Source organism: Seriola aureovittata, chromosome 11, assembly GCF_021018895.1.
Source record: "Seriola aureovittata isolate HTS-2021-v1 ecotype China chromosome 11, ASM2101889v1, whole genome shotgun sequence".
Lineage (NCBI taxonomy): Eukaryota > Metazoa > Chordata > Actinopteri > Carangiformes > Carangidae > Seriola > Seriola aureovittata.
This window is the reverse complement of record NC_079374.1, coordinates 24,757,712-24,774,633: the sequence shown is the minus strand read 5'-3', so window position 1 is coordinate 24,774,633 and position 16,922 is coordinate 24,757,712. Positions and strand designations below refer to the sequence as shown.

The window sequence follows — 16,922 nt, the reverse complement described above, 5'->3', positions numbered from 1 at the left end:
GTCTCCTGCAACTCAATGTTTGCTTTTGCTTAATCCTTCCAGGAGACTCTAACAGGCAGTTAAGCGACTTGAAGTTCAAACTGGTGAAGGCCGAACAAGAAGTGACTGCTTTGGAACAAAACGTAAGCTGAGAAGAGTCATTAAATTCTTAGTGTGCTTGACAACATGATAAAATTCTCAGTTAAGAAGTCTATTCTTGTCTCCAGGTGACCAGACTGGAGGGTCAGGTGACACGATACAAGTCTGCAGCAGAGAACTCGGAGAAGGTGGAGGATGAGCTGAAGGCAGAGAAACGGAAACTGCAGAGAGAGGTAGAGCGTTGTTGTCTTACACTTGCACAGATTAGGAGCTACCTTATTTAACAGGCTCTTTTTTAATTAGAAATCATTTCACTCCTCACCCAACAGCTGCGGTCAGCATTGGACAAGGTCGACGAACTTGAGTCAAACAACAGCCACCTATCTAAAAGACTGGAGAAGATGAAGTCTAGTCGTGGCATGGCACAGACTCCATAGCACCAACCACCGCACATCAGATCCACCTTCTCTGAATCCCTTCCTGGCTGATCACATGGAAAACGAGGCGTCCTGCACTCTGGGTTTCTCTTTCGCCTGCCTGATAACGATGTTAAGAAAAAGAACAAAAAAAAAAAACACAAAAACAAGAAAGTTAGTTATTATATCCACAGAATAGAGAACTCCAGCAAGCACATGTGCCATTTCTTTGTCTATTTTCTGTCTGATCAGAATCCTTCATAGCGTTGTGCACACACCCAGGAAGTACATGAAGCGTGGAGCGGATGTTTGTGTACCTCATGACTTTGGTTGAACCTCTGCACTGCTCTGCTTTTTTTGGGGGGGGGGGGCACATGGAGAGCTGACTGAACAGCACCAAGAGGACTTCTCTGTTGTCCAGTGTAGCGAGAGACAAAATGTTGCACTGCCCTCTTCCTGCTGCCTCTCATCGAGACTCAACATATTCACCTGCCTTGCTCACATGGAGGACAGAGAAATTCAGTGAACAGACCCAGTGTCCACGGCCCAAGACTTTAACCTTCAGAGTGCTTTGTGTGCGTGTTGTGAATGAAAGAGCAAAAATGAAGTGTATTTTTCCTTTTCTGACCTTTGCATCCAAAGCCAAACTATTTTTAAAAATGTAAATGTTGAGGTGTGAGTCCAGTTTGTTTGTGTTAGAACCGAACAACAGTTTTTACAGCACAGTATTATCATCGCAGTCAAACAGTCACCAGCTTTCAGCCGTAGATGCTGTATGTAAGGCAGCAGGTTCATTGAATGTTGAAACAGTTTGACCCACAGTGTGAAGCCGCCCGTCTGATATCCAGTAACATCTCTGTGCTGCTTCCCGGTTCATGGAGTCGCTCGCTGGTCGGCTCTCGTGCACACACTTTAATGCTGAGACTGAAGAAATGTGACGACAGGGACTCAAAGCAGGAGACGCTGAACACACTGAGGAGATGCTGCTTCACTGTTTACAAAGCTTTAACATGTTTGTAAGGAAACTTAAAGAACTGTAATCTTTGTGCAATAAAATGTCTAATCATATGGTATCTGCACACGGACTACTCAGGCCTGGACTCATAAATGTGTGGACACATGAACGTATTGCACCATAGTTTATTCTCCAGATGTTTTCAGCTGTGTTGCCTTCATCAGGGTCGTGTCTGAAGCTGAGACTGACAGTCTGATGGAAAGAGCTGTTGGAAAATCAATTTCAAAGTCCAGTTACCTGCTACTTCCAAGGTTTTTCACCATATCACACAGTCTCCATCAGCAGATGGAGGCGTCATGAGATTGTTGATGTTTAGACTACACAGAATACTGAGCACATTTCCCTAGACTGTCATATCTTTATATGGCTTAAAATCTTTAGTTTTTAAAAGTGGACAACTTAGCAAACGAATTCAGACTGTTGTGTCCGTGTCTGAGATTGTTTATGCTTTCTTTTTAAAGTCAGTTACTCAATTATGTGACTTTACGAGAAAAAAATCTCCATAAATCCCTGGGTAAAGAGATTTTTTTAAGCTTTTAATTTGAATGGATAAAAGAGGGTTTCTGCAAAAACATTACGCAATAAACATTACTTACAATCCAATATTTGATCTCCAGCGTGTTAACAGGGTCTCTAGATTTTGAAAGAAGCTGGTCCTAAAAAGCTCGGTCTTCTAAATAAAGCATTTGAGTCTGAGGGGGTGAATGAGAAACTGGATATGAAGACATTTTTGGAAATAAAATTGATGGAGAATAATATGAAGGTCAACTACAGACTGACTTCGTTATTATTAATGATTTTAAAGACCTTTTACACACTCAGGTGTTTCCATTTATTCTGGTTAGGACTCTGCTCAGCACGGTGGTGGGTGGAATAAGCTCATATTATTTTGTAATGAAATTATGAGGTCACTAAACTTAATAAAACAAATAAGAATGACTGTAAATCCTCCTGCCCAAACGGATGCAACAGAACTAAGAGGAGGGTCAGAGAGACGTCATGGTCCTGAGGAATCTGATCAGGTGAAATATGTAAGAACTTGTAAGGACGGGCCCTGCAGGTGGATGTGAAGGGGAGATGAAGAAACAATGAGAGATGACAGAGCACTGAATTATAATTTTGAGATTAAACCTGTTTAACGATTAATGTTTCAATTAAATTAAATCTTTTTGTACATATTTAAAGTCAACTGTATTATTGTATTTATGGTAATGCATGTTTTTTTTGTTAAGTAAACTTTTCATTTTGAAAAGACTAGTGACTTTTTTATCTAGGATTTATGGTGATATGCAGTATACATATCTCATGAAGTCACATGACTATTCTATTTACAATATAGTGAAACCTGATGCAAGTAAAATATATGGGGAATAAATTACAAGGTAAATTGGAGACATGCAACATGTTCTCACTGTGTTCTCAAAATGAAAGTAACATTTTAACTTATAATATATTCAATCAATTAACTGATAAAACCTGCATCAAAAGAAAACGTTATATAAGTATTTGATAGTAATTAGGTGCAGAAATCTCTTTTTCACAGCTGCTCTTAAAGAAACAGCATAAAAACGCTGAGGTGAAATTTCAGTCGTTATGTGACCGAGATAACACTGACTGTTCCAGAAGACTTTTTAAAGAAAGTCTCTCAGCAGGAAACTAGTGGACAGTTTCCTCAACATGAGTCAAAAAGTCAAATGAACAATGTCAAATATGACACACACATAGATATTTTATTGGTTACTCTTTGTTCCTCTACAGACTCATCCAGGTTTGGTGAATTGCCTGCTGGGTAATGTACTGCCACAGTCTGTCTGTGTATTTGTGGCTGGCTGACTGTCACAGTATGTCCTGTTCTGGATTCGCTGAATCATGCGGCGTCCATAAAAGTCCCGATAGTCTGCTGGAAGTTCATCCAGTGTGTGTAGAGCCCTCTCAGCGCCTGAAGGGCTCGAGTCGCAGCCACCGGGTCTTTATTTCCGTACGGGTCCTTTCTGTCGTAGCTGTCAGCAGGTAGGTGGCGCCAGAACACATTGACACCCACACCAAACTGCAGTGCAGTGGTGTTATGGAACCACAGGGCTGAGGAGAAACAGGGAAACTGAATAATGTAAAGTGTTTCACACACGAAGGTCAATGGGTTTGGTGAAGTGGTTGGTTAATGCGGACAGCTCTCCTTACCGGGGATAAACAGCAGATCTCCAGGCTCCAGCACACACTCGTACCGCTTCGCCTTCACAAAGTCAGGAAACTGTTTCAGATCTGGAGCATCGATGTCCACTACCTCTGATTTATCACCTGATGGGTTACATCAAAATGAAAAGCTATAAAAAAACACTAACAAAAACATATATGTATACATCCAATCAAATTACATCAACATCAGAGCTTTACATAACTGAAACAGACTGATTTACTTTGTGAATACAAACAGGCAGGCAGTGGCGTCTTTCCATCCGTACTTACCTGACAGGTAGAGGTGCAATGCATCCTGGGGGTTGTAGAGGACCACTCTCTTCATCCCCGTCACCTGAGCCAGCAGGTTGTCCATCACCTGAAGGAAATACACCCCAAAAGACAAGAGGAGGGAGAGCGTATTGAGGCTACTACCTTTAAAACTTACTACTAGCTCACTGTTTTTATGAGAAACAACTGCATGAATTTTGCTTTAGATGAGCAAATCTAAGATCTGGGACCAGGGTCATCTCATAACTCCTAACAGCACAGTAAACACTCACGTCATAGTGCGTCCACAGCTGCAGACCACAGGAGCTGATGCGGAAGACACTGGAGAAAAACTGATCAGGTTCAAAGAAATGTGGGACATGAAAATCCTCTGCCAAGTCCGGAAACTGTTTGCTCAGATCAGCAGGTTCCTGAGAGGAAGAGACAGAGAGAAAAAATGTGGTTCATTCTGATATTTAAATGTATATGCATGCTGTATTAATACAGATATCTACAAAAAACATATCTGAACTTTATTTTAGTTGTAGCAGCTGTAGCTGTTCCAACTTCACAGATTTCAAAAGATGAAGTGTAAATACCTTCCTGACGTCCTCTCCCAGCGACCGGAGATAATAGCTCTCATCCTAAAGTCGGACCAGGCAGTTTGTCTCATTAAAGAATATAACATGCTGTCAAAAGAAATATACACCATACTCTTATTTTATGATTCTTACCTCACACAGGAAAAAGTCAGAGTGTTTTTTCTCAGATGCCCTCTTCACAAATTCATTGAATGGCAGAGTTCTGTGTATAAACCAAGAGTAGATGAGAAATCTGCAGGGAGGGAGTGTTGATTTGTGTGTTTGTGCGCGCGAGAGAGAGAAAACTCACTTGTACACAAAGTTTTTGCGAAGGAAGTCCATCTGAGGTACCGTGGAAACATGGATCTTCACCTCCTTGTCTCCTCCTCTCTGTCCGAGATACTCAACCGTCCACTTCTCCAGACATGGTCCGAGACACACGCCTCTCAGCACGGCCGGCCTGCGCTGGAGAACACAATCATTGTTTAGCTGTAGATGCAGGAAGCTGTCAGGGGACAACCTACTCTACTTATACTTAAGTTGAAGGGGCGCTATTCTGTGGCTCTGGAGGTGAGAAAATAACCCAGATCAGTGATTCCAAACCAGGGGGACTTGTAGCCCAGGGGCTACGCCTGAAGTGTTGTGGGGGTACATAGAAAGATTGTGGAGTAGCTCAGCTTAATTTGAAAAAAAATTAATGAAATAATTGAGCTTCCTATTTCTATTAAAAAAAATATATCAATATATTGAGTCGACTGTAACACCTGAACACCATATGTTGAGGGTGTGTAAAAATTACTTAGCAACTGAGCAAAACAGTTAGCTAAAAATAATAGACTGATTAAATAAGATAATCAAACATAATAGATAAATACTTATAGTAACGGATTAACAGTTGAAATAGTTAAAAGTAATGAATACATGGAGAATAGAGAAAACATAGAGAAACATTTGCTAAAAATAATGGATTAATTGAAATAGTTGTGCAGCGGTGCTTGAGTTGATTTGGGGGGTTTTATGTACAGTCTATGAATACACCTGACCCTGATGATGTCATCAGGGTTACCTGGGACTTGGTCTATGAGAGAATGCACAAACTGAGTCTATAGAGTTTGTAAGATGGGTGGGGGTGTTACTTTGCAGGAAGACACTGAACCAATTGTTTGGTTGAGTCAGAGGTTTGGTTTGTCAGTAAGTTTGAAAGCTCTGATGCTATTCTGATGTTAATGAGTTTAAAGCCTGTTATTCCAACAAAGTTACACCATGAGGAGCAGCAATAGATATAAGATGACATTTAAGTAGGGCTGGAGATAATGATTATTTTCATTATTGATTAACCGGTTGTCTTTTTTAACAGTTCAGTCTATAAAACGTAACAAAATAATAAAACATGCAGATCACAGTTGGCAGTGTCGCTGGATACGTGACGACATTTCCTGCAACCATGAAGAAGAAGTCCAGTCTCAGTTTTACCTGCGGGCAGAGCTGTCGCAGAAACACGTCCCTGTCTACGTCTGTGAATATGGGAACAGGTATCTTCTCCTGGAGCTCCATTTAACTTTGTTTTGTTCACCAGCTACTCAGTGAACAACTGAACTCCCCCGGTGTTACATTGTTAGTGTTCCCTCTAGAAACAAAAAACATAACAGGTGAAAGTCGAGTGCTAAAAACAAAATGGCTTATTAATAAATAAATGAAGTGTTAGTTTAATGAATGTTATTCATGGCATCCTAGTCCCGGCATTTTGTCGCATTACTATTTGTATTTTTAAAATATGCTATTTGTTCCTTTCCGGAAAATACAAGTACATGGATAAGAAGACTTCCGACAGGAATTGAAAGATGGCGCTGCCCATGTTAAGAGGTTGTTACAGGTTTCCATCAACACTTAGCTTTACTCGTCTGTTTTCAAATGAACGTATCATCCTGAACTGGTCCGGTAAAACGCGGTCACCTCCTTCATCACCGGCCGGTGCGGCAGCAGCTGTCCGCCCCTACAGCTCCGAGCGGGGCAGAAAGAAACAGACCCAAAAGATTGTGATGGTGGGAATCCCGAACCCCTTCATCTGGTTCCGCACCCGGATTTACTACTTCCTCATCAGAACTTACTTCGATAAAGAGTTCAGCATTGAAGAATTCGCGGAGGGATCGAAGCAGGTGTGTCAAACCTGAGAAGTGCAGACGTATTCAGTGTTATTCATGTGTCATTTTAAGCCTTAAACCTCAGTGTGAACCGTGTTCATGAGCTGTTGTTGATGAGGACGTTGTTTCCGTGTTGCAGGCATTCTCTCATGTTTCCAGACTCCTGTCACAGAGTCAGTTTGAAGCTCTGGAAGGGCTGGTGGCTAAAGACGTGAGTACCCGCACATAGTCCTGATGTCTCAGTCTCTGCTGTGTCTTAACTAAGATACACTCAGTGTGACAAATCCTACAGCACATGAAGGCAACAAATCACAGTGACAGTGAAGAGTTTCATGTTGAAGCAGCAGCTGATTTGTCAGATTCCCTCATCACTCAGAAGTTTACATGTGGGTTTTTACATAGCAGACACTTTGGCCTGTCATGGTAGGGAAAGCACAGGTGTAATTTGATATTCTCTTTAATCTTATTTCACATATTCAGAGGCTAGATTCTTGTACCATATTCAAATGGGTGTTTTTGAGAATACATTAATATTTATAGTATATCCCACCTTTATTTCATAATTTATGCTTAAATAGAATTGAGAAAACTATATATATGAGGCCAACTGGAATAATTATTTGTCTTTAACTAAATGAAATAAACTAGTATTGTATTCTCAGAATATTATAATGTCAGAATATGTAAATGAGTGCATGTGTGTGTGTCATAGTGAGCTCTAGAGGGTTGAATCAAAACAGTCAGAGTCTCAGCAGACTTCACATACTCTCAACCTGAACACATTGCTTTGTCATTTGTCGTCGCCCTGACTCTTCAGCTTGTTCTGTAGTGAGATATACAGCAACATATTCCTCATGGAGTTCATGGAAGGCGTGTACAGACCCATCAGGGTGCTGATCAGCAAAAGCACTTATTATACAGAAACAGATCATTTCTGTATAATATACTTTATATCATTGGATTATAATTATTGATGCATTAATAGGCTCAAGGGAAGAGCAACAAAAGTGCTGTGGTTTTTTTGATACACCTACATAACAAAGAAACCAGTAAATAAATGAGATGAACTGAGATGAACCGAAACCTCCAGTGTTTTCATCTAGAATCTTGTCAAGGTTTAAAATATCTCTAATCTAATTCTCACGTTTTTGCAGTTGATTGGGAAGCTGGAAGAAAAGTGCAACCTGCTGCCACTGAGCTACAAGCAAGCCCTCTCTGCAGATCCTGAAGAGATCATGTACACAACACCTGGAGACGTGGGAATCTACTATGATGATAATGGTCAGCAAGAAAGAACTTAATTCATTTTGTCACACAATATGAGGAAGAAGATGATTTTTCTTTATTGTCATTCTTGTTGCAGCATTAATCAGAGTCATTACTGTTTTTCCAGGGAGGAAGTTTGTCAGTATTCTGATGCGTTTCTGGTACCTGACCAGCGCACACCTTCCTGACGACACCATGGAGGGAACTCGCATCTTCCAGGTGGCCATTGGTGAAGAGGTAGAAACGAAGAGACTGCTGACCGCTAATTATGAGTGAGTATATCTCACTTGTTTGTTTGAAATACTAAAGGAGCAAAGTGTTTCTGTGACGAAGAATATCCTCCTGATCTTTGTTTTCCTGACAGATTCCAGAGGGAGTTTACTAAAGGAGTGACACCGGACTGGACCATTACGAGGATAGAACACTCCAAACTTTTGGATTAAGCCGGTTGTGATTTGAGGCAGATGAACCTCAGTTGTTAGTGGAAACTACTCAAAAGACATGAAATTCTCTGTAGTATTTTGTTTTGCAAATTGAGGACGAAACAAGATGATCAAGATTATTCACAGAGGGAAAACAAGACACAGCTCCTGGGCAGGAAGTCAGAGGAAACACCAGGACAAACTTGGATTCATCCACTCTTCACTGATGCTCTCCAAGACATCTGCAGTATGCCAGTGTTTCTGATTGTATTCTTCACAATCTCTAATATCCTAGAAAACTGATGATTAGAACTTGACTAGGTCTGTAAACTTACTTTGGAAGGTTTTGTGCTTTCAGGAATAGAGGAGTCAAATATTATATACTCACAGCCTTATTTGAACTATTACATAACACCAGCTGGGTGGGGTTTACTGCAAAAGACTTAACAGCATAAGCTGATTGTCCTGATGCAATAAACACCTCCAGTCCAATACTCCAAGCAAACTATCTGACCCAACTCTGATGATGTGATTTTAAAATCTGCAACGAGATGTTGTTTTTTTTTTTTCATCAGTCTTAGCTCTGCTACTGCTGCACACTTTCATATTTAAATGCACAATGTCTTCAAAGGTAAAAACAGTCAAAGACTTGTTTTGACATCATAAACAAAATGTGAAATCTCTCCCTCAGAGAAAACATGTTTCATGGAGACTGAGTGGTTCCTGATACTGTATTTCCCAGTAGAGAACTTTTGTTTCTCTAGGTATAATTTTAAATTATATATAAAGGTGTTACACTTCAATGTGCCTGACTTTGTGTTCCACAAAAAATGTCTTTCATTGTTTTCCCCACACAGAATAACTGACCTGTTGCAGTCATGTGACTGAGATGTACATGCAGTGTATGCTCTGAATGTTGTTTGTAATGGTTGAAGCAGCTTCATGCGGCTGCAGCAGGCCTGTGATTGTTTTATTAAAGACTTGAGAAATTAAGTATGTGCCATAAAATTCCTGCAGTATTTTCTACCCTCAACATTTATTGTGTTTATGTATACAGTAGCAAGAAAAACAATGTGCGCCCTTTGTTTTGGTCAAATGTCATAAAATGTGAGCTCAGCTCCATCTAAGTCACGAATGTAGACAAACACAATATTCTTAAGCTAATATCACATAAACAGTTATATTTGTGTGTGTCTTTCAACCTTAGTTTCATCAGTCCTTTTTCTTTTGAAAATGTGTGGGAACATTATCCATATGAATAAGCATGAACATACTAAATATGTAAATAGTTCATCAGAATAAGCATATGTAAAAACAAATATACAGTTTATAAACCAAAGGAAAATAAAACTAAATCAAAAAGTATATAACTTACCTGGGGATAAATTTAAGGTATAACGTTAAACGAAAATAATGTAAGCAAGTATTATATGTCTTAATTGCTTTTCTATTTGTACTTGTAGAAATGGTGGATATATATTGTTTCTATTTTCTATAATCAAAGCAGGAAAAAAAATTGAATACTTACTCTAATGGATGTGAAATTTTGCATGAAAAATATGAATTATTAAATAAAACTTACAGTTTCATCAGTCCATAAAACAATTTCCAATATATAGCGCGTCACTCGCTGTTTGCTCTCCTATTGGTGCATTTTCTTAGTGCTGTCCTACCATTGGCCGAGCAACCTGCCAATCACCGCAGTTTGTATAGTATGTAGTTCCTGTTGTGGGGTTCAGCCGGTGAGAGTGACAACCTGTGTGGTGTCTTCCCCGGCAGGGAGCTCGCAGTATCCAAAGCTGAAACATGGAGGCTGAACACCTGTGATATCAAAGAGCGGGAGTCAGACCTGAACCATGAAACTCGCCGCTGTGGCCTTTTACGGTTTCGCTCTGGGGCTTTTGGCGGTTGGCCTGCGAGAGCTGCTGACTGGCTTCGAGGAGAACAGATGCAGTATGACCTATATGTTTGAATACCCAGAGTACCGGGTGAGTAGACATCCAGACTCATTTTTGGGAGGGAAATAGCCACAAATTAGCTCACAGAGCACCGTAGTTGTCACGTTGTTTCCGGTAGAAGCTAAAAAAAAAACATCTCGCTAATTGGTTCGTTTACTTAGTTGAAACCAGAACAGGCAACATTAATTAACACTGGTAAGCGTTTTTAAATCCATTTCCTTAAATCATATCTGCTAATATTACCTGGCAGACACAGTAACGTCAGGTGTGGGGCTGTGCTACCTTACAGCCAGACTAACGCATTCCCCCAGTGGGCTCTGTTTACACCTGTGAGGCTGGAGGATTCAGAGTAGATTAGCCAAAATTATCCAGGTTATAAAACCATAAATCAATCCCTGATCCCTGAATCCTCTCAGAAGGTCACCAGCAGATCAGCTTTACAAGGAAGGGACGTGTGTTTGTGAGATGTTTAGTAATGAATGCCATGTAGGTCACCCTCCTTTGCGCTTTATGCTCACTAATGTGCTCATCTGTGGAGCACAGCTGGAGGCAAAGCACCATATGGACATCAGTATTACTTCATACAGGAGTTTATGTTGTTTTTGTTCTGGTGTAAGGGAAGGAGAAAAAGAAGACCCTATATATCTATAAATAGTCTTGAGGCTTGTTTATGTGGTTAATGGACATAGTCTTGGGAGTCAGGGTCAGCTCAGTATTAGTGCTTGTTATAAATACCGGCCAGAGGGCACAGGAATAAAGAAACTATAAAGCATTATTATCTGACAAGTATAATATGTAAAGCAAGATGATAAAAACTACAGAGATGAAAACCAAATTTTATAGAGCTATTACACAGTAATCAGTGTAAGAAATCATGATGTGAGGTGATACATATGATTCTGGTTATTGCAATAATCAAAGGTTGAGTGTCATTGTTTTCTCATCTACTTTACAGGGAAATTACACTGTTTAAGATGAATTGACCAGTATTATGATATTTATCCATTTTACAGAAAATACTGAAAAATGACCATCACAACTTTTTCCTGATCCTGTGACTCGATTTTGATCATTTGACTAATAATTTCAGGCCTCATTGATATTGCCCAGCCACAGATGTACTATTACAGCTGTACAGTAGATGAACCACTGCCTATAACAAAGGTCTGGTCATTCGTTGCGCAGATAAAGAGAGAACTGTACCAGGAAATGATCAGGGTTGATGTGATCGGACCTCACATTTTTACTATCACAAGTGTATGTGAATGTAAACATAGAGCTTCATTTCCTCATCTGTGTGTGTGTTTTTGTTTTCCACGTTGGGTTCACAGCGTGTGGCTCTGCCTCGTCGTGTTGCCAGACTGTACCCAGCGTACGGGCTCTACCTGTACGGAGAGGGTCTGTACGCCCAGGAGACCCGAGCGCTGAAACTCACCGGTGCCCCTGTGCTATTCCTGCCTGGAAATGCTGGAAGTTATAAACAAGGTGAGTGCAAAGAGTTAATGGCGGCTGTATGAAGACGTCCCATGACAGATTTCAGTTCACACATTTAAGTCTGAAACTAGCAGTAGGGAGAAAATAAGGTGAGTGGAAGTTGAGCATTACAACTCTGAACAGCAAAGACGTTTGAAGGCACAGCCAGGAGGAGGAGACTCTTTTCAATCAGTGGATGTGCTGAGGCGGTTTGAGGACATTTAGATGGCTTCATGCTTTTTGTTGATTAGTCTCCACACACAGTTTTGCACACAAGCCCTTAGTCATTTGAGACAGTGGATGTTATAGCTTTTACATATCACAGAACTCAGGTTTCCACAGACTGTTATTGTGTTTGTGATGCTGGAATTTGGATTTCACATGTTAACATTAGATGATATTTTAATCTTGGAAAACTGGCTTTTGCAGCCATTTTTAAAACTGTGTTTTTTTCTTTTTGCTGCTGTAAGATTCTTGTTGTATCATTTTAAGGATGCTCTTATGGGCTTACATTAGGGTCAATTAGATTTTGAGCTTGTAAAGTGATTTTAGGACATAATTGTAAAGTTTGTAGTCATAAATCGACCTTTGCAAACTAAATCTACGTGAGAAATTCAAGTGCATGTGGAGAAAAGAGTATTATTAGTACAAAAAAGTGACTGAATAAAATCTGAACAAATGTTGAGGTTACACAAAGGCCATGAAAGAAGCTTTTGTGAACATGTGTGTACAGATACTTACAGATACTCTGCTTTGTGGTTGGACTGTCGTCCAGTCAGATCCCTGTTGAAACTTCGGCATCACAAACAGTGCTGAGTTTTACACTTTAGTTTTCTGCTCTGTATCTGTACACAGATGTTCACAAAAGTCTTGTCTTCGTGTAGCCACTGATATCATTTGTTCAGATTTTATTCACGGAGTCATTTTTTAACTAATACTACATGCACAAACTTGAATTTCTCAAGCAGATTACTTTCACAAGCTCAAAATCTAATTGAGCCTAATCTGAGCCCATAGACTCTGTAAAGCCACAGGTCACAGGCCAACAAACAAGTCAAGACCTACACTGTTGTACTGGATGACCTGTTCCTTCATTATCACACACACTCACAATGTACATGTAGTGTATTTTTAGTCAGCCCCACAAACACCGTTCTGCTCCTGTAAATGCTCACTAAGCACTAAATGTGGATTAGTCCATGGCTGAAAATAAATGCACTATTTTCAGCTGATTACATAATGTTTGTGCCCAGCTTTTTAAGGAAATTACAGAGCCTTTTTTAAAAATGAAACTATATATTCATGACCCACCATGACTGAGCTGCCTGACACAACTAAAAAGAAAGAGACTAACAGACTGTTTGTTTGTTTTTGTCTTTTAATAGGATTTATCTACAACAAATAATCACAGACTAATCCCTTTGTCCTTCAATATAGGCTTTAATAAAGGCTTAAAATGCAGATGAGTTCCATTTAATCAAACATCTTGATTATTATTGTGATTATCAGGGTTTATATGTTAATTATACCAAATTAGGTTTTGTCTACCTAATAACTGAGGCGTGCGCTCCATGGTACATGGTGTTGAGATTATACCTGCCCCCTGTTCTTGCTATCAGTCGTGTGTAGGAGGAGAACACCCGCGCTTTTATTCATGTGAAGACAAACACATTTTGCACTTCACTGTTTGTGATGATTAAACAGTTTGTTTTTTTTTTGTCCCACATTCACACTATTCACAACAATGGATTTTTGGCAATAGCTGTTGTTTGATGAGCTTCATAAATGAAACAACAGCGTGATGAATCACCAGTGGCAGATCAGATGTGAGTGCTGCTGGGAGGTTTCAGGGCTCTGGCCTTACAGGAAAATGGTGTAGCCTGTGTAAATTTAATGAGCCTTTTTAACAGGAAAGTGAGTATTTTCTTTTTAGGTCATGAACAGCTGCCTTGATGATCTGAAGCAGCTCAAGACATGATGGCTCGAATCAATAATTCAAAATATTTAAAAAATAATCTGCGCGTAAGAGCTGTGCATTGATAATTATAGCGGCATGTCAGTTTGCAAAGTAGCATGAAGGCTGAACACATTGTGATCTTATGATCTGACACTTGTCTTCTCCTCCTCATGAAGCTCGCTCCCTGGGCTCGGTGGCCCTGAGGAAGGCTGAAAACATGGAGGGAGGTCTCCACTTCAACGTGTTCACCGTGGACTTCAACGAGGAGCTGGTGGCGCTTTACGGTGGCAGTTTGCTCCGGCAGACTCACTTCCTGCATGAAAGCATTAAGGCCATCCTGAGGCTGTACAAGGTCAGGCCTCAAATATCATCCACTGGTCAGACAGGGTTACTCACACTAGATCACGGATATTGCTGCAGGGGTAACATTTCACTGTGGAGGGATACATATCACACACATCACATCTCATCACCTTCTACATTTACATCTTAGGCATTTAGTTAATCCTTCTGACCTGCACATGAAGCAGTAATGAAGAAGTCAGGCAACACCAGAATAAACTAAAATTCCTGAATGCCAACATTACAACATTACAACAAAACATGCCGTTAACATTAAATACAGTATCATATACTCCAGTGGCCATTAAATATTTATGTCTGTATACCTACAGGGGATTATTAGTAAGTCACATGGGTTTAAACTGTAACATGTGAATCTGCCAGCACTGCTACAGGGGTGGTTTTTATTGGGATAAATGCTAGTTAGCCGTGTTTGCCAGAGGTAAAAGTAGTCTGGCAACCAGCACAGGGATATTAAGGTTTAAAAGAAGTAACAGAAGTCCAGTGAGGTCAGATCATTTCTGCTCATACCACAGGTGCATTGACAAAAAAAAAATGTACAAAGTAGGGCTCAACGATATGCAAAAAAAATCATATTGCGATTATTTTGGCAGATATTGCAGTTGAGATATGAGTCACAATTTCAGTTGGAATGGTCAGTTTTACATTTTATTTTCACTGAAACAAATGACAATGTGATTTTTGTTGGTCTTGCACCAAACAAACATGTTCCTTTACACCTGGAGAATATGATATGTAGGATGGGCGTCTCTGTATCACCACAGTGCTTCATTTATGGTCTGTTGTGACACATTTTACCTTTTTTATCAAAAAAAAATTGCAGCTCGTTTGATTTCGATAATAATTTAATGAACCATTCAGCCCTACTACAAAGTGATTTAGTTAGGGATCAAAGGAGCGTTTTTTTAAAAGTCATGACAACTAATGTCAAACACAAAGGACAAGCTCAAAGAGAAGCGGAGGTCACAAACAGGAGGTGCTGCTGCATGAAAATACTAGGTCCTTCATTTTTCTAACACTTTGTGGTAAATGTTGGACCCTAAAGCCAATAAGTGGGATAAATGGTTATATAGAGCTTTTCTAGTCTCAGAGAACACTCAAAGCACTTTACAATACATACCACATTCACCCATTCACACACACACCTATACACACACTCATACACTGATGAGGCATCAGCATCTTGCCCAAGGACACTTTGACGTGAAAACCGGAGGCTTCTGATTAGTGGAGGACCCACTCTACCTCCTGAGCCACAGCCATCCCGATAAGTGGCTTAGGGTTAGAGGTTAAACAGTCTGTTTTTTCTCTGTCTCTGCTTCCCAGCATCTGAAGACCCCTCCCCAGAGTGTGGTGCTGGTGGGTCACTCCATGGGAGGAGTGGTTGCTCGGGCGCTGTTCACGTTGCCTCGCTTCAACACCAACCTGGTCAGCCTCATCATTACCCAGGCCTCTCCTCACCTGGCTCCAGTACTGGCCCTGGACCCATACCTGCTGGGTAAGAGCAACTCTCTCATGCTTAGTCTTAAAAGCTACATCGACACCGTGTGCTCTGAGTTATGTCCTGAAAGATAACAGCTGATTACGCTGATTATTTACATACTTTCAACCAGAGAGGAGGAACTAATCAGTGAAATCAGCTGCTGTGTTGTTCAGCTGTTATGATAACCAGCACTGAACTTTAAGACTCAGATGTGGTCTGTTTTGTTTATAAATGTGGAATTGACTCATTTGTATATATGAATATAGAAAGATCTGTATGAATTCTTATAAATGGTGGGTATTTTCCTCTTTGTAGATTTCTACTCTGCAGTGAGACAGAAGTGGGTGAACCGGGCAAACAAGCTCAGAAACATCACAGTCCTGTCTGTTGGGGGTGGTTACCGTGACTACCAGGTCCGCTCTGGCCTAACATCCCTGCCTTGTCCTCCGGGAGACCCCAATAAGTTGTCACTGGTGGTAAGATTTGATTGTGGATTGGTTAAGCAGCACTATGACTGGACCTATTTCCACCACAGGAACTTTTCCAGGAACTCAGGGAGTTTTTTAAGAACTGAGCAACTTCACCTCCATTTAACTGAAGGGGCGAAGTCACAATTTAGTTCCTCTTGTACAGTTTCCACCTCCTAAAATAAAACCCTTCTCTGGGATCTAGTATTATTGCCTTGTTAGAAGCAATGACAGACAATATTAAATATTCATGGGACTATATCAGAGAATTAAAATGTAGATTGTGTTTGATCTGGCACTTCTCTCTTCTTCTTCTTTTTTTTTTTTTTTTAGGCGACTGCAGTTCCCAGGACGTGGGTCTCCACTGACCACCTCTCCATCGTTTGGTAAGACATGACATTATGTTTTGGCCGACTGTTTACCTATCCCAAAACATGTTAATCAGGTTATTCATACGTCACGTGTGTGTCTTCGTGTTCTAGGTGCAAAGAGCTTGTTCTTGCGACCGTCAGGGCGTTCTTTGACCTCATCGATCCTGAAACCAGACAGGTCAGAACAAACACACATTGATGTATATGTTTTGGGAAACAAAAGAAAAAAAATATCTTTCTGTAAAAAATGTTATAAGAAGAAATAACGAGGAGTATTTGTCATAGAACAAAGAAGTTATTTTGCAGAGGCTTGTGGGAGTCCTACACCCACCAAATAATCAAGGCCATCATCTCTGATAAACATCCTGTGCAAGCCCATGTCAGCTGTTTCCAAGCTAATTAGTGTGTTCTCATTAGTTCACAGAAAACCCGGAGAAGAAAATGGTTGTGCTAAACCATCACTTCATCAGACATCCTGTAAGGATGTTG

The 16,922-nt window shown here is 40.3% G+C and overlaps 4 protein-coding genes across 4 annotated transcripts in view; 3 read left to right on the top strand and 1 right to left on the bottom strand.

The window, feature by feature from the left end:
- Positions 1-1,579, top strand: part of lrrfip1a (leucine rich repeat (in FLII) interacting protein 1a) — a 43,813-nt gene extending 42,234 nt beyond the window's left edge. The window contains 3 exon segments of the mRNA XM_056388551.1: positions 43-122; positions 207-311; positions 408-1,579. Of these exon segments, the coding sequence (XP_056244526.1) occupies positions 43-122; positions 207-311; positions 408-515 (293 nt within the window). The 3' untranslated portion in view covers positions 516-1,579.
- Positions 1,580-3,218: 1,639 nt separating this feature from the next.
- On the bottom strand, positions 3,219-6,144 carry tyw5 (tRNA-yW synthesizing protein 5). The gene is given in 9 exon segments (XM_056388552.1): positions 3,219-3,442; positions 3,445-3,588; positions 3,688-3,804; positions 3,973-4,060; positions 4,245-4,382; positions 4,551-4,595; positions 4,686-4,755; positions 4,843-4,997; positions 6,006-6,144. Coding segments are annotated over 9 exon segments (1,011 nt in total). The 5' UTR covers positions 6,087-6,144; the 3' UTR covers positions 3,219-3,269.
- A 208-nt stretch (positions 6,145-6,352) lies between these two features.
- On the top strand, positions 6,353-9,354 carry maip1 (matrix AAA peptidase interacting protein 1). Its single transcript, XM_056388553.1, has 5 exons — positions 6,353-6,688; positions 6,813-6,884; positions 7,828-7,954; positions 8,067-8,211; positions 8,304-9,354. The coding sequence occupies exons 1-5, from the start codon at positions 6,374-6,376 to the stop codon at positions 8,380-8,382; spliced, it is 738 nt and encodes a 245-aa protein (XP_056244528.1). The 5' UTR covers positions 6,353-6,373; the 3' UTR covers positions 8,383-9,354.
- Positions 9,355-10,112: 758 nt separating this feature from the next.
- The window catches only part of pgap1 (post-GPI attachment to proteins inositol deacylase 1), a 22,131-nt gene continuing 15,321 nt past the window's right edge, over positions 10,113-16,922 (top strand). Inside the window, exons 1-8 of the mRNA XM_056389842.1 lie at positions 10,113-10,349; positions 11,651-11,804; positions 13,926-14,101; positions 15,439-15,610; positions 15,911-16,071; positions 16,396-16,448; positions 16,545-16,611; positions 16,851-16,922. The exon at positions 16,851-16,922 is cut by the window's right edge and continues 34 nt beyond it. Of these exons, the coding sequence (XP_056245817.1) occupies positions 10,218-10,349; positions 11,651-11,804; positions 13,926-14,101; positions 15,439-15,610; positions 15,911-16,071; positions 16,396-16,448; positions 16,545-16,611; positions 16,851-16,922 (987 nt within the window). The 5' untranslated portion in view covers positions 10,113-10,217. The remainder of the gene's footprint in view (positions 10,350-11,650; positions 11,805-13,925; positions 14,102-15,438; positions 15,611-15,910; positions 16,072-16,395; positions 16,449-16,544; positions 16,612-16,850) is intronic.

Bases quoted from the DNA above. Each gene is read 5' to 3' on its own strand.
- maip1 (XM_056388553.1), top strand. From the start codon at position 6,374: ATGGCGCTGCCCATGTTAAGAGGTTGTTACAGGTTTCCATCAACACTT. The intron at 6,689-6,812 runs GTGTGTCAAACC...TCCGTGTTGCAG, and splicing joins TCGCGGAGGGATCGAAGCAG to GCATTCTCTCATGTTTCCAG. The intron at 8,212-8,303 runs GTGAGTATATCT...TTTTCCTGACAG, and splicing joins CTGCTGACCGCTAATTATGA to ATTCCAGAGGGAGTTTACTA.